We start from the raw sequence: 15,176 nt of genomic DNA, 5'->3' as shown, positions 1-15,176 counted from the left end.
GGGGGGGGGGGTGGGAGGGAGGTGGGTGAGTGTGGGAGGCTTGTTAAAGATTTTTTTCAGGTCATTTGTCAATTGTTTTCCTTAAAATACCCCCTTTTTTGTTAAAAAATCGATCCTATATACTATATATCCTATATATATATGTCTGAAATTTATTTTTTCTACATTGCACCTAAAATAGATTTAAGAAATCCAAATTAATAGAGCTGGTTACGTTTATTTTAATCAGGTTTCTACCATTGCATCTGGCTAGGACTTCAGCAAACACACGTGAGTTAAGGCTAGGTATAGGCGTTTCTATGCGAATGTGGTTATTTACGCGTGGGGGAAATTTACACTACTTACGCGGTAAGCTAAGAACCGCGTAAAATACCCCGCGCGTATGGTCACAAAATTTCAAAGTTCTGGAATCACTCTAGACTATTTCTATAATAGTGTTAGACCGGACGAACTAGTCGTATATTAATCGTGGTATTGAACGCGCGTAAGTAGATAAATACATCACAAACAGTGATGAAAACGTAACTGTTCTATTTTTTTTAATTGTGCAATGAAAAAATGCTTCTTCATATTAAACAGTCAAATATTTTAAAGAAACGTCACGCAATTAAGGCTTAAAAACATCGACACTCATTTTCATTTCCTCTTTATGTACGTCCCTCTTAATTTCAAATAATTAGTCCAAAATGTTACACAAGCTCACAGTCACTACCAACATACCTATTGAATTTATTGTCAACAGTCGCCACGCAGATACAAGTAAGTACATTTCACTTTGAAGTTTGAGCTTGCGTAAATAATTACAATAAAGCGTACACCAGTTGTTCACACTTCACCGCTTTTGATTGACCAGATCGCCGTTATATTTAGCAATCCAAGAAACATGCACATATCGATGACCAGCCGTATAAATTCTTTTTTGTTTTGTTTGTTTTTAATTATTTCTAATTTATTTTTTTCTTACTCATGCGTGTAAACTACTTGACCTTTTCAAAGAAGAACAACTTGATGTTAGTAACGATGACCGCGTAAATTTTCTCGGTAACTTGTGCGACCGCGTATATTACACCCACGCGTAATGTTTGACAGTCACAAACGCGTACTTAACAAGCAGTATAAATAACCACTTTTACAGTAATACAAATGCATAAGATATATATTTTTTATACAGAGAAAGTTTAAAATCATTTTCGTATGCATATTTAGTATCCAAGACATGTTACAGCTAGTGCACATTAACAAAACAGCGTTTGCGCAAGGGCATATCCTATTTAATCTTGAAAAAAAATGTATAGTATTAAGAATATTCTAAATATTAATAAAATTGCGGCGTAAATCCTTAAAGCACCCTGCTTCTATTTATATTTTGTTTCTGTAGAACAAAATATGGTATATGCTCTTGCGCCGAAGATATTTTGTTGATGTTCCTGATAAAGGACTATATATGATAGGAGTCGATTTTAACCCCCCAAAATCAACATTTTAGAATGTGATTCAGATATGTATAATTGTTTTTAATTTTGTAGAAGAGATTATATTAGAGATATTTCCAATACATTTTTCACATTCAATGCACTCACAGGCTGTTAATGACGTCAGAAATGATGCTGTTTTTGCAATCTAATAAAAAAAAAAATGGTTCCAAATATGTAAAAATGGTGTCGCTTGCATTTAATACAAAATTATTTTTTCCTACTTAATGTAAATTACTGAAACTTTACTCAAAATATGTCTACAACAAAATTTAAAAATTTAGGTACCAATTATTATGCATTTGAAGTGTTAGATTATTTCCAAATATTCCTATGAAAAATAGTTTTGTTCGTTTCTCAGCATGTCGTAAGTGCATATTCCAATTTTAATACTCTACTGAGTGGCATATACTTGAAGAAATAGACAATTAAAACTTAGTCTTTATTTTAGCATCACAAAACCTGTTTTCTCAGTAAGACACAATCAGAAATCAAACATTCTTCCTTCATTTACCCCGATTTATATATTGTCGCTGAAACAGGCCTGATTTCCGTAACGCGTGATTGATTTGAAAGGAAGTGATTGTATTCAAACGAATATCTATGAATAGTATCGTAATTAAAAGTAAAAGGCACACCAGAAGAAAAATATATACCTCTGAAAGTCGAAAATGTATGGTTTTTTTTTTTAATTTTTTGGTTAAAAAATGAATATTGAGTTTGACGCATTTTAAAGCCTGACTTCCGTAACGCCATTTTCAACCAAATTAATGACATTTGACAAACTTATTCGTTATGTTTTTGAAGAATACAATGATCCAATGCTATTTACGCTTATCTACAGAAAATGACGATGATAATGTGGTAAATAAAGAGGGAAAATGACTAAAAATCCTGATCGGCGTAACGTATGACATCCGTAACAATATTTTCAAACAAAAATTATCGGGTTCGGCTTTCCATTATTGACATAAAGATTGTTCAGCGAAGTAGAACACGAGTTAGCATGTGACGAAATTTTGAAATTACCGAACTTAAGCGATTATTGTATGAAGCAAAGCGTATATTTGAGGAAAATATGACAAGGGTGCGTTAAAATGTTGAATAAATACGAATGGATATGTGTGGAATTGTCTAATTTAGTGTATACTCATTTGCAAGAAGTATATCTGCTGTAGACTAAAGCCATTTCACCTAAGTCAATTAATCATTTGACATTATAATTAGAAATTTTCTGTAGCGTTACGTATGTCAGGGGAAAAAAAAATCAGATTTCATACCTATACTTTCTAGTGCTTATAAAGTGTTTTCTAAATTTTATTATTCATTCTTATGTTCTAAAATCTAAAAAGTGATAATTATTACTGCGTATTATGCTTTGGATGTTTTATTCCATTGATATATTCGAGCACCAAACTTACTGATTTACACAATATGTGATCAGATATTTGTGTATCAGACATATTTGAAAAAAAATTACCATATGAACAAAATTTATTTGGCACTTTGAAATATTGCATTGATATGCACATATGAAAATTGTATTGTGTACAGATTAAATTATTTGTTTAATACTCTCTGGTAGCAAATTTATTCTAAATAGTATTGGTTACGGATATCAGGTTTTATGAGACCTGACACCCATAACCAATCTTACTTGAAATAAATGACTTCTCTTAAGGAAAAACAAATATTTAATTTAGCTTATACCAATGCATAATTTTATGCATTATTTACAGAATGCTATTAACAAATGCAGAAAGACAGAAAAGATGGAGAGAAAGAAGAGTGAAAATATATGAGTGTATTTAGTAAATGAGTGAGAGAGAAAACGGAAGACTTACATAAGTGTTTTAGAGTAAAATCAAAGGGAACTGAAGAAAAGAAAAAAGGCAGATAAAGAGCATGAGTGAAAGTCCTATTATAGATGCAAGCAAAGAAAAGCAGAAGAGGTGGTAGGGAGTTCTTGAAGTTGGAATGAAGGCACAGTGAAACTATCTAGGAAAAAGCCACGCCAGGGGAACGCCATGAGTTAGGAACTAGTATTAAATGAGCTACAGTTTATTCTCACTAGTGGTATATTGGAAAAGTTACAGAGAGAGATTATGAAGAGTAGGAGGTTCGGGTGAACTCCATGACCAAAGTGTGCAAATATGGAAAAATATATAAGTAGCCATTTGAAAAAAAAGAGATATGGATTCAGTCAGCTCATATTTTAATGGTGATAAGCCCCCCCCCCCTCCTTCCCCAATTCCTCTAGGGAAAATATCCAGTTTTTTTAACTTGAAAAGGAAGTTGACTTAGTTGAGGAAACTATAAACAATAAATTTCAAGACTATTGTAAGATATCTTCAGAGTAATTATTTGCAAGAGGGGACTTTCTGACATCCGTAACAGAGTTGTGAGACATATAGAAGCTTTCAATTTTCAAAAATATACTATATATTATTATCTTTTGAACTTACAAAATTGTAGACTGTAGATCTATCGGAGCATGTAATTTTTGTACATTTCTTCACTATTTTTAGACAAATAAACCAGAATTCTACATTTTTTAAATTCATATAATTGCTGTTTACTGACAAGAATTCGCTTATTTTCAAGTTCAAATTACATTAAGTAATCAATAATTTCTATGACGTATAATCTGTATTTGATTTTTATTCTCTACTATTCAGTTGAAAAATGTATTTGAAGCTTATACTCCTAGAAAATGTTCACATGCTGACAGCCGTAACTTTTATGGTCATTATTTTTTAAGATCTCTCAACTTAAATTTGTGAAATAAAATTTTCTTAACTTCTCTGCATAAGTGTTTCATGGATTTGGTGTTTTATTTAAAATACCTGAATATAAGATATTCTTCATAGTTTGCTTTCAAATTTGAATGAAAGTTAATACATAGTTGTCTTTTTGGTGTGAAAAATAGGGATTTTGTTGAGACATGAGTATTTTTCCAAAATATATATAAAGTGCTCTGTGATGTTTATTTTTTGTGTTTCGACCTATGATTAGTGGCGTGTATTTACTTCTGACTTCCGTAACATGATTTTAAGTACTGTCTTAAAAATCAAATTTTTCGAAAACGAAGAAACATCCGTGAGTCAAATTTCATATTTATGTCTTTTGCTATCCTATTAATGGAACCATTTCTGGAGAATGGCTGAATATTGTCTGGAAGAAAAACTGCTTGAAAATAAGCAGTTTCTTTTTTTTTTTTTTTTTACAAAATGTGCTAAAACGGCGGGAAAAGGTGAACGCTAAGATGTCATATTTCTAAACTAATGGCATTTTGATCAAATTGAAAATAACGAATAAAGGTCACGTGTAAAGCTGTGGTAAAGCTACATACAAAGTAAAATTCAGATATTCATTTTTAGGGGCCATTTGATACATATATTGCTCTTTGTATAGTAGAGAACGATGACGTCATAATATGACGTCATAAAGTGTACTGACTATCACATATCGTGGGTACCAAGTTTGTATTAGAAAAAGAGTTTTAACTTTTTCTATACGATACATGTAGGTATAGCCCTTCATGTTTTAATTTGTTCATTTGCATAGATACGTCAATACTAAGCCTTAACTCATTTGCGAATGTTAAAAGTAAAATGGATTACTTCATGAGTTTGCATCATTTAATCCAATTAATCATAATGCATCATAAAATAAAACAATAATTGCTGTTTTCAGCAGTACGATGATTTAGCCACCTTCGATATACAATATTTATCTCGGCCTACGGCATCGGTGAATAGTGTACTCCTTCTCTGGTGGCTAAGCATCGTATTGACCTCAAACACAGCAATAATTGTATAAAATTGACGATTCTTTTAAAATGGTTACTTTCATTCATATATAGATATATTAACTGCAGATTTGCATTTCGCTGGTCTGGAAAAAAATAGGATAGACGAAAAGAAAGCACATTTTTATGCGCAATTAAAATACACTTAAATGGGTGGCTTTGAAGCTCTTTGGCCGTCGAAACCCATTTTTTTTTCAGATCAGCAAGCTACAGGCCTGCATCCAATTCAATATATTCTAGTGGACTCGAAATAAACGACACTCCAGAGTCTGCTACAACTGTTTCATGATTGGATGTTTTATCAACAATAGCTAGATGACAATGATTCCACCAATAATTAAACTGTATGACAAATGAGATATCTTTCAATTAGCTTTTCCACGGTCACTTTTGTTATGTTATACCATTCCAACATCCTGCATATTGTGCTAATATCTCCAACTGATTCATTACACAAGAGCATGCTCTTAGTGGAATCACTTTTAAATCGATGCAAGTTACTGACAAATAAGTTAATGTTACATGAATTTCATTTCAATTTAAAATAAGCTTTTCACAAATTCTATGGTTGTTATAATGACCTTCTTTGCAAATACAACCTATCGTTTGGTCATATTTTTTTCTGATATGTTCCATACTAATTGCTAGGTAATTGTGCTAAATTAGACTACAGATTATTCCATCTACCTGATCAAGGTTCATACCCTTTAAATCTTTCTTATTCCTTTGAAAAAGTATAATTCTTTTTAAGGACAGATTATCAAAAAAAATTCTATCAAAAATGAAAATAACAACTAAATGTATGTTAATTTAAATAAGCTTAGTCGCATAAAGTTCCTTTTCATGCAAATTTTCTGAACAATTTGTAATAAAGTGATAAAAATTGTATTGCTTTAGAAGTGATGGCAAAATGATAGAAATTTTAGACACATGAAGGAAAGTTTACAGTTTCTTAATATTTTAGAACTTTTATTTGTGCATTATTACAAACAAATAACTCCAATAATATTTTCATCCATGTGGCCATTCTTATGTTTGTAGTACGTTTTCTTATTTCAATTTGCATGAAATATGGAGTATATGGAAATAACGAACAATATTCAAGCTCAAAAGTCCATTAAACAATACAAAAAGGGGCATAGCAAACACAGACCTCTAAAAATTCAGCGGTAGGATGAGGTGCCATTGAGGAGTGAGCATCCCCTGCCGACCGGTCACACCCGCCGTGTGCTCCTTGTCATGACCGGGGAATAACGAAAAAAATCCGTCGACAATTCAGTGTGTTAACAATGGCCTAACAATTAGTATGAAAAACTGTCAGCGAACATTTGACTTAATGATAGGTTGTATCTGCTGACAAGGTCATTGTATCTCTCTCTCTCTCTCTCTCTCTCTCTCTCTCGATATTTCGTTATATTTGTATGTCAATTTTAATAATCGAAGTTCTTGAATTTTTTTTGAAGTGGATACATGTGTTTAGCAATTTCTTTCTATGTATGTTCATATGATCGAAATTGTTATAGTTATATGCCTAAGCGGCCTTATCTAATTCATTCTTCCATATTTTAATACAGACGCATTACAAAAATGGATAAAACAACAGGTGTTAAGATAACCTTTATGTCAAATCACCCAGAGCTTGGAAGACTGGACAGTCTAGTTATGTATGCGGACGATACAGTTGATGGTAAATGAGTAACCTTTTAAATATGTATTAATATGATTTTTTGTAATAGAAATATATGGGAAATATTAGAAGATGCAGTCCTTTTTCATCTTCAGTGAACGCCATTTGTTCTAAGAAGAACGGTAACTGCAGTACATTCTGTTTTCCAACACCAACTGGACGAACATGCGGATGTGAGGACAGTGTTAATTTGGAGTCAGATCAAACAACATGTCAAGGAGGTTAACATTAATTCATCTTTAATTCATTTAAAAGGAAACTTAATTCATTGACGAAAACAGTCTTCTCACATTGAAATATTAGATGTTAAAGGGTAATTATTTCCACACTTCTAAATTCTTAAAAATGAAATACAATCGATTTGTTTTGTTCCTGTTACACATTATAAAGTTACTGGTTAAGGGTGGAAAAAATAATAAAAGAACGCCAATACATGTATTAACTACAAAACGGAAGTACATACAAATGTACTAAAATGTGGGTTCACAAAATACATGAGAGGCATGACACTGCGTACTATTGCATTCATACCGTCGGAAAATTTTGGATTTGTGTCTGGTAGAATTTTACGAGAGAGTTCGTCTACCAGTGGTATTTCTTTACCAGGTCTGAGGAATACATGAATGTCTTTGTATAGCTGTAGGAGTAATCGTTCGAGCTTCACGGGAACTAATGCTGAATGCTTCTTCATGATAAATATGAGAGGTATATGATCGGTTCCGACCGTTATTCGTCTACCGTTACACGCACTGGTAAAAGCATTTATAACCAAACAATTCTTTCTGTATTTGCGCATAACTAACCAAGCAGCTTGGCTTCAAAGTCTGCAACTGGTCTAGCTCTAATATTTCAAAGTAAAGCAGCTCCTAAACCATACTTAGATGCATCAGATTGCTATGTAATAGGTTTCTGTGGATCGTGATATGCCAGGAGTGGATCAGGTCATTTAGTCAAAATATCTTGACATTCTTAAATGCTTTTGCTTGTGATTCATGCGGCATAAATTCAACATCATTATTCAAGAGTTGGCGCATCGGATCCATGGTTTCTAATAAGTTAAGAGAGAATTTGGCGAGATAATTAATCATTCCTAGAACCGTTTCCAGTTCTTTGCATTCAGGTGGAGGGGTTCTGTTTCTCACATTGCAGTAATTTTGCTGGGATCCGGCTTTAGACCAGCTGCCGATAATACGTGCCCAAGGTATGATACTTCAGTAAGAAAAATAAAACTTACTGGAATTAAGTTTAAAACCTTCTTGGGCAATCGCAAAATAATTGCGCGTAAGATTACGTCGTTCTCTTCGAGTGTTTTCAGTTCACGAGAATATCATAAGTGTAGTCACGCCATCTGGTCCATCAATCTCATCGATTTTGTGTTGAAATTTGTTTTCAGCAGACCATATGGTAAATGGCATTTCAAGACATCAAAACCTACTGAAAGATGTCTGGAAGTTTGTTAGAAATTACTACATTTCAGAAGGCGTCAATGCCATATATCAGGAACGTGCATCGAGTTTTGAAAACACAGGATGAAAGACCATCTTTAAGCAATCGCTTAATGGTGGCTTATAGACGTTAATTCCTTTAATCCACCATTAAGCTGCAGCTTCTAGGTGCTTAATACCCAAACTTCATTAAGCTACCATTAAGCCACCTTTAAGCTGCAGGTTAATGGTGGCTTAATGTCCAAACTTAAATAAACCACCTAAACGCATCCTTTATCAAGTCTTTAAACTAACTTGTTTCGCTATTCCTAACATTTTTGTCAAAGCGTATAAACTTGGAAACTGAGAACATCTTCAGCAAATGCCTTAAAATTTTCGCTACCAAAAATCAGTTTTTTAAATACTGTTTTAAAATTATTTTTATCCATAAATACATAATATATATTATTTAAAAAAATCACGTTGTATTTTTCTTTCGTGTGTGGAGAGCCACGTTCCGCTGCAGAATTCATGGGAAATATAATTGTAATATAGCGTCATTTTCTTCTGGAAAAAAATAATATCTCTAAGTAAGTCTCTTAATTTTTCTTTGGGTAACGAGAAAATATATATATAGGTATAGATTATATTTCCAATTATTGAATTCAATCATGAATAATTTGAATTAATTCGTGGTTAAGTGTCATTATTCTTTTTACTTTTAAAATAATGCAGAAGTAAGAATTTATCAAAATATAGTCGATCTTCAATGATTAGTATTTCAAAATCAATTTTCAGAAGAACAACCGATCAGATTAAAAATGTCATCCGACCAGATTTATATACATTGGGAAGCGGGGTAAAATAAACAGTGTACAGTATATCGACTGGTTAGACAATAGGTGTCCCCACCAGTCTCCGGTCAGCTAACAGGAAACTATACACAATGTACAGTGACAGATATTGATGATCAATTATTTTTACAAAATTTAAAATTAAATGCAAGCATGTGCATACAACAAATTAAAAATTAGGATCATAGACAAAAAGACAATTATTTTGATACCCATTGTTATATAAAAAGAATTATCCGATAAGGAAAGTTTTTTTTAACTTTTGATTTTTTTTCTTTATTTTTTATATTTTTCTTTCTTTGACATTATTTTTGCCAAATTAACAAATGTGTAAACTCAACGTTTATAATTTGTGAGAATAAATAATTATAAAACAATATTTTACACATAAAAGCAGTTTTATTGACTGCGTAATGGTGAAATAATGGTGGCTTAAAGGTGGTTTAATGGTAGCTTACTGGAGATTGGACATTAAGCACCTGTAAGTTTAGCTTAATGGTGGCTTAATGGTGACTTAAAGATTTTTAGAAGCTACCATTAAACCACCTATAAGCCACCATTAAGCTACCTTTAAGCACCTATTAAGGACTTTGAAATGGTTTAATGATAACTTAATGTTGACGTATTTATTACTTAAAGATAGCATAAAGGTGCTTAATGGTGACTTAAAGACAATCATTATGCCTCCATTAAGGACCTATAAGCCACCATTAAGCCAAGCTTAAAGGAAGTGTTTCATCTTGTGAAAGAAACTAGCGTCATTAAAAGTTGGGTATCATGTTTTCCAACATTCTCATAGGTAATAAGGTCGCAATGTAGCCGAATTTAAATCGCGGGAATCTAGGAAAACTCTTCACTTGCCGGAGCTGGGTTTCTCAGTCTAGTGAATACTGAATTAATCCACCACGTTCTGTGTTCTTTGTAATAATACCACATTTCGTAATATGCTCTAGCTGTTGATGTAGTTTCCGCAAAATGCAAAAAATATTCTTCGCGGAGGGTTCACTACAGGTATTGCATTCTCGTCAATGCATATTTCGCGTCACCAGGAAACAATTCATCGATACCCTTAAACACATCTGTAAATTCTGCAAGAAATGAACAAGTGTTAAGGTGTACACCTGGCGAGCGTGTTGATGTACTTGAGGGGCCTGACTCGACCGCCCTTAATACCTGAATCAGTTTCAGATCTAATCAAGATTTCAAGACAAAATGCTTACCTCAACGACCTTAACAGAAGCACATGAACGACATTGAATCCATTTTCAGGTCACCTGAGTCACTCGGGCGACCTAATGCGATCTGTTTTGTCTGTAGTCTGCGGCGTGCCTCATGTATCGTCCGTTAACATTTGAACATTTTCAGCTTCTTCTCTGGAACCGCTGAACCAATTTCAACCAATTTTTCCATAAATCATCTATAAGGAAAGGGAAAAAAGTTTGAAGTTCATGCCCCCCCCCCACCCACCCTTGGGGCCTGAGGGGCGGGGCTAAAACCATCAAAATTAATGCAAAATCTTTAAATATATTTCTCTTTACTCCTGGACATCAAGCAGTCAAACTGTTTTCATTATTGTAATAGGCACTGAGTCCGCTGCCAAAATATGGAATTCATGGTTCCAGGGTCAGGGGCTCTGGTGCTAGGGCGGGGCTATATAGATCATATAGTGAAAGTGAATTATTTCTTTGAAAATCTTGTTCTTTGCTCCTAGGTATTAAACAAACTCACTAGGTGCATAGTTTTGATGAGCAAAGGTGCCTCTTCCAGAATTGTGAATTCCATGCCCCCTGGGTCAGGGGTTCTAGTGTTAGAGTGGGTCTCATTTGATTATATAGTGAAAATGCATTAATTCTTTGATAATCATCTTTTCTCTGCTTCTGAGAATTACTTAAACAGACTAAGTGCATGGTTATAATAAGCAAGGATGCCTCTTTCAAAACTGAGGAATTTCATGACCTAAGCGTCGGGAGTTCTGGTGAAAGAGGATGCTCTATTGAATATATAGTGAAAAAGCATAATTTCTTTGCATAGTTATGATGAGCAAGGGTGCTTCGTACACAACTTTTAAAAGCTTGTAGTCCCATGGTGAGGGTTTCTAGTGTTGTGTAGTGTTGTGTTGTGTGGGGGGATCTCTATTGATAATATAGTGAAAATGTGTTAATTCTTTGAAAAACCTCAACTAAGTGCATAGTTGTGAAGATGAGGGTAACCTATTCAAATTTGTGAAATTCATGACCCTGGGTCATGAGTTCTGGTGTTAGGGTTGGACTGTATTGAATCTGTAGTACAAATACGTTATATCTTTGAAAAATCCTCTCTGCTCCTGAACATTTATCAAAAATGTTTGTACCTTTTCCTTTTTCCAATAGAAGCAGTATAAGCATTTTCCTCCTTTTTTACTCTTGAAGTTTGTTGACTCCTAGTCCACTACGGGCTGTGGAATTCCCTCAATGACTCTGACTCCATATGGTTATGGATAAAAAAAAAATGAGAACACTGAACTCTGCCAACGTGTATTAGCCATAAAACGAAGTACATACTAAAATGGCGAGTTCATAAATTATAATACAGTATGTATAGTGCAGAGTATGTAGAGTGAAACTCAGAAGGCATTTTAGTACAAAATGACAAAAGCCATATTTTTATCGATTTAACGTTAAACTGGGTTTCAAAAAAATCGAAATAAGGTGATAAAAAGCCCGTTAATTAGAGACCTCGCGTGGAAAATTTTTACTAATTAGATAGCGTTCACATGGTACTGAAAATTTATTGGTTTCAATTCTCAAGTAGGCGATCTTAAGAATTGAATACAACAAATAGATTTGGCTTAAAAATAAATAACATTTACAAATTGGCCGAAAAGAAAGAGGACAGCGAAAAAGTCGATGGTAACTTTGGGCATCGAATAAATAACTGTTGAATGTACCTCTTTTATTTCACTCTGACTTCGAATTATTTTAGACCATTAGCAATTAAATTTCCCCTCTATTTATTTTATGTCATTTGAACAATTAATATTCAAATAAATTCTTTATATCCGTTATCTGTTACGGTATTAATATCACATACTAGAAATTCCAATGGCGGCGAACGTCATTAGGAATTTCATATTAGACTCTTTGGGAGTCTTTTAAAATGCATGTTGGTTTATTTTTTTACAACAAATTATTTTTTTAGTATAATGATTATATGGTCGGAGCAAACTTTGGTTCTAAATCGCCTTATGGAGACAATGCTTAAAAGGACCCTTTAATATATTTTCCTCCCTCCATGCAGAGTCTAGGGAATGTAAAATAAAATCTTTCTTAATCGGATCTAGCATATATTTGTGCATCGAAAGCCGCGAATTATACCATACTTTCAATTTTTAATCTAATTATCAATAAATATTTATCTAACATGTTTAAAAAAATCAATAATTGATCCTTGAAAAAAAAAAATATTAAGTGCTTTGTTTGTCCAGGATTGACACTTATGATGTTAGAGTAATGGCGCATAACATTGGCGATCAAAATTCATTATATTGAACAATACAAACTCTGAATCGCTGGTACACAAAAAAGTTTAATTTTCTAGCAAAGAAATTTGAATGGATGACTTCATAAGCATACAAACCTTGATATGTATCATAAAAAATTTGGTCGAGAGAAAACATCCTTTAACAAAAAAAAAAAAAAAAAAAAATCTGTCAATCTATTCTATTACACAAATTATTTCATTTTCATTTTTTCAGTACATCGCTGCAATACTTCTTCCCAAACGGTTAATGTGCTTGACTGCCATGCATTTCCCGGCGAAACCTGCGAATTTGAGTGCAAAACTGGATTGATGCCTGCTGTTTATGCATCTGTTAAATGTGATCTGTTTGGCCAATGGAATCCACCTTTGACTCATCTCTGTGCAGGTTTAAATTCTCTTTTTATATATATATATAATTTACATTAATTTTAAAATATAGTATATGTATTCAATTATATATTGTGTGAATTTTAAATTTTAGATCAAAAGAAGAGGTTTTGATAAAGCTGGGGGGTTTTGCCCATTTTTTTTTTTTTTTAGCAAAAAATGAAATGGGACTGATTGCAACTTTAAGTTATATTTCAGATTTCCAACGTTTATAGTTATATTTAAGTGAGATATTTGTTTGACAAAAAAGTTGGAATAATGTTGCAAGAAATGATAATCACTTTTACATTGAGTGTATGGGAAAATTTTCGAGGGTCCTGTTGTTTTACATTCTAGTACATTTGTGTTGCACTGAGAACCAAACCCATATTTTGAGCAATGATTACTTATATTCACAGAGGTATTATGCTTGAATATAGTTGTGGTACGCAGTGCAACGTGTACATAAATATTAATAAGTTTGATTATTTTGCAATTATTATGAGTTATGGTTAATACTTAGTATAGCGATTACCTTGCGGTTATCTAACTTACTGACGCTCTTTTGCGGGAAATTCGAGGAAGCTCTAAATCTCCAGAGACGACTTCAAGGTGAATATAATCAGTATGCCAAAAGTTTATTGTATAGCTGAGGGGTGTACATCTGATAGTAGGGCGACTAATTCGAAACATTTAGTATTTCATCAAATTCCCAAAGTTACAAGTGTTAGAAAGAAATGGCTGGATTTAATTAGATAGGTCGGCCTAGAAGAAAGGATAAACAAAAATATTAAACAAAACCCCAATTGCGACTTGAGGCATTTGGTTATTTGTTCAAATCATTTTATTGACGATAGACCGACTCCTGAAAACCCGTATCTAACACTTTTTAGGTACAATAACTATAAACGTTCGAAAACTTCACCCAAAACAAATAATTCTGCATGTATCCCCGCCAATGTCACGAAGTATAGTCCCAACATAAATCAGGTTATGCATGTAGACGAACCTCTGGTTGACATCACACCAGTTATAAATATAAAACTGGTCAAGCAAGATGCGTTTGTAAAAACTAATGTCTGTTACCCATATGTAGCAGGGAGATGGAAATACAGCCAGAGAGCTTGAGCCAAGTACCCATGATAGTAATTGAAATACAAGGTAAAAAAAGTATGCATGTTCATTATTAAAACCCAATATGATTGAGTCAATATTTCTGTTTGCCATTTAACTGCAAATAATTCTAGTGGTTCTGAATTCGCATATAGAAAATGTACCACATGACCATTGTTATTCATCAAATGGATATGAAGACCTTGACAATAAGTACAAATGTATGGAAGAAGAAATTGAACTTCTTAAAAACAAAAATGATCTTTTGGAGGTACAAATGTGTTGTAAAATTTTGTTTTGGTATTCTGTTCTTTTATTGCAAAATTTATCATATTCTCAATGCCTCTTTGAATATATCTAGTTTCAGTTCTTTATTGATTTATTGATATTAAATTATCTCTTTATTCAGTATTTTGATTATCTTATTTTCAATACATATCATCCATAATTTACACAATTTACATTAATCAAATCAAATCAAATCAAAAGAGTGAAGCCATCTATACTACTATATTAAAATAATAGACTCGAATTTTTGGCCTTTAATACCGATAAATCGGAAGAGTACCGTCTTTTATTTGATATATTTTAAACATCATTGGTACTTGAAGATTACCAATTTGTTTTTATTTTTTCTCAATTAAGCTTCGCTAATTAATAATCAACGAAAATTCCTCAAAAAATTCCGGAAATCATCTGGATTTTTTGGATTTTACAATCTTGCGCGTGCGCATTACATTCACGCTAAATCACGGTGTTCAAATCAATCTCCCTTGCAGAGTTGTCGTTCGTTTCTCTCTTAAGCCGTTGGTCGAGAGTGTGTTCAAATCAGAGAAGACAAAAGTATATACTAAGTAGATATATATTTGTTATTGTATAATTTCTCTAATAAGAAATCATTAATGTATATGAACAGAATATATAGCTAAT

The 15,176-nt window shown here is 32.8% G+C and overlaps 1 protein-coding gene across 1 annotated transcript in view; it reads left to right on the top strand.

Moving 5' to 3' along the window:
* Positions 1–13,268, top strand: part of LOC133176948 (low-density lipoprotein receptor-related protein 4-like) — a 59,329-nt gene extending 46,061 nt beyond the window's left edge. Inside the window, exons 12-15 of the mRNA XM_061312012.1 lie at positions 6,858–6,970; positions 7,066–7,191; positions 12,982–13,152; positions 13,249–13,268. Of these exons, the coding sequence (XP_061167996.1) occupies positions 6,858–6,970; positions 7,066–7,191; positions 12,982–13,152; positions 13,249–13,268 (430 nt within the window). The remainder of the gene's footprint in view (positions 1–6,857; positions 6,971–7,065; positions 7,192–12,981; positions 13,153–13,248) is intronic.
* The last annotated feature ends 1,908 nt before the right edge of the window (positions 13,269–15,176 follow it).

This window comes from Saccostrea echinata, unplaced genomic scaffold (assembly GCF_033153115.1).
Source record: "Saccostrea echinata isolate AGI-Se365-2 ecotype Australia unplaced genomic scaffold, CSIRO_AGI_Sech_v1 ptg000085l, whole genome shotgun sequence".
Lineage (NCBI taxonomy): Eukaryota > Metazoa > Mollusca > Bivalvia > Ostreida > Ostreidae > Saccostrea > Saccostrea echinata.
Note: the sequence above shows the minus strand (reverse complement) of the source record. Positions and strands in the feature narration are given on the sequence as shown.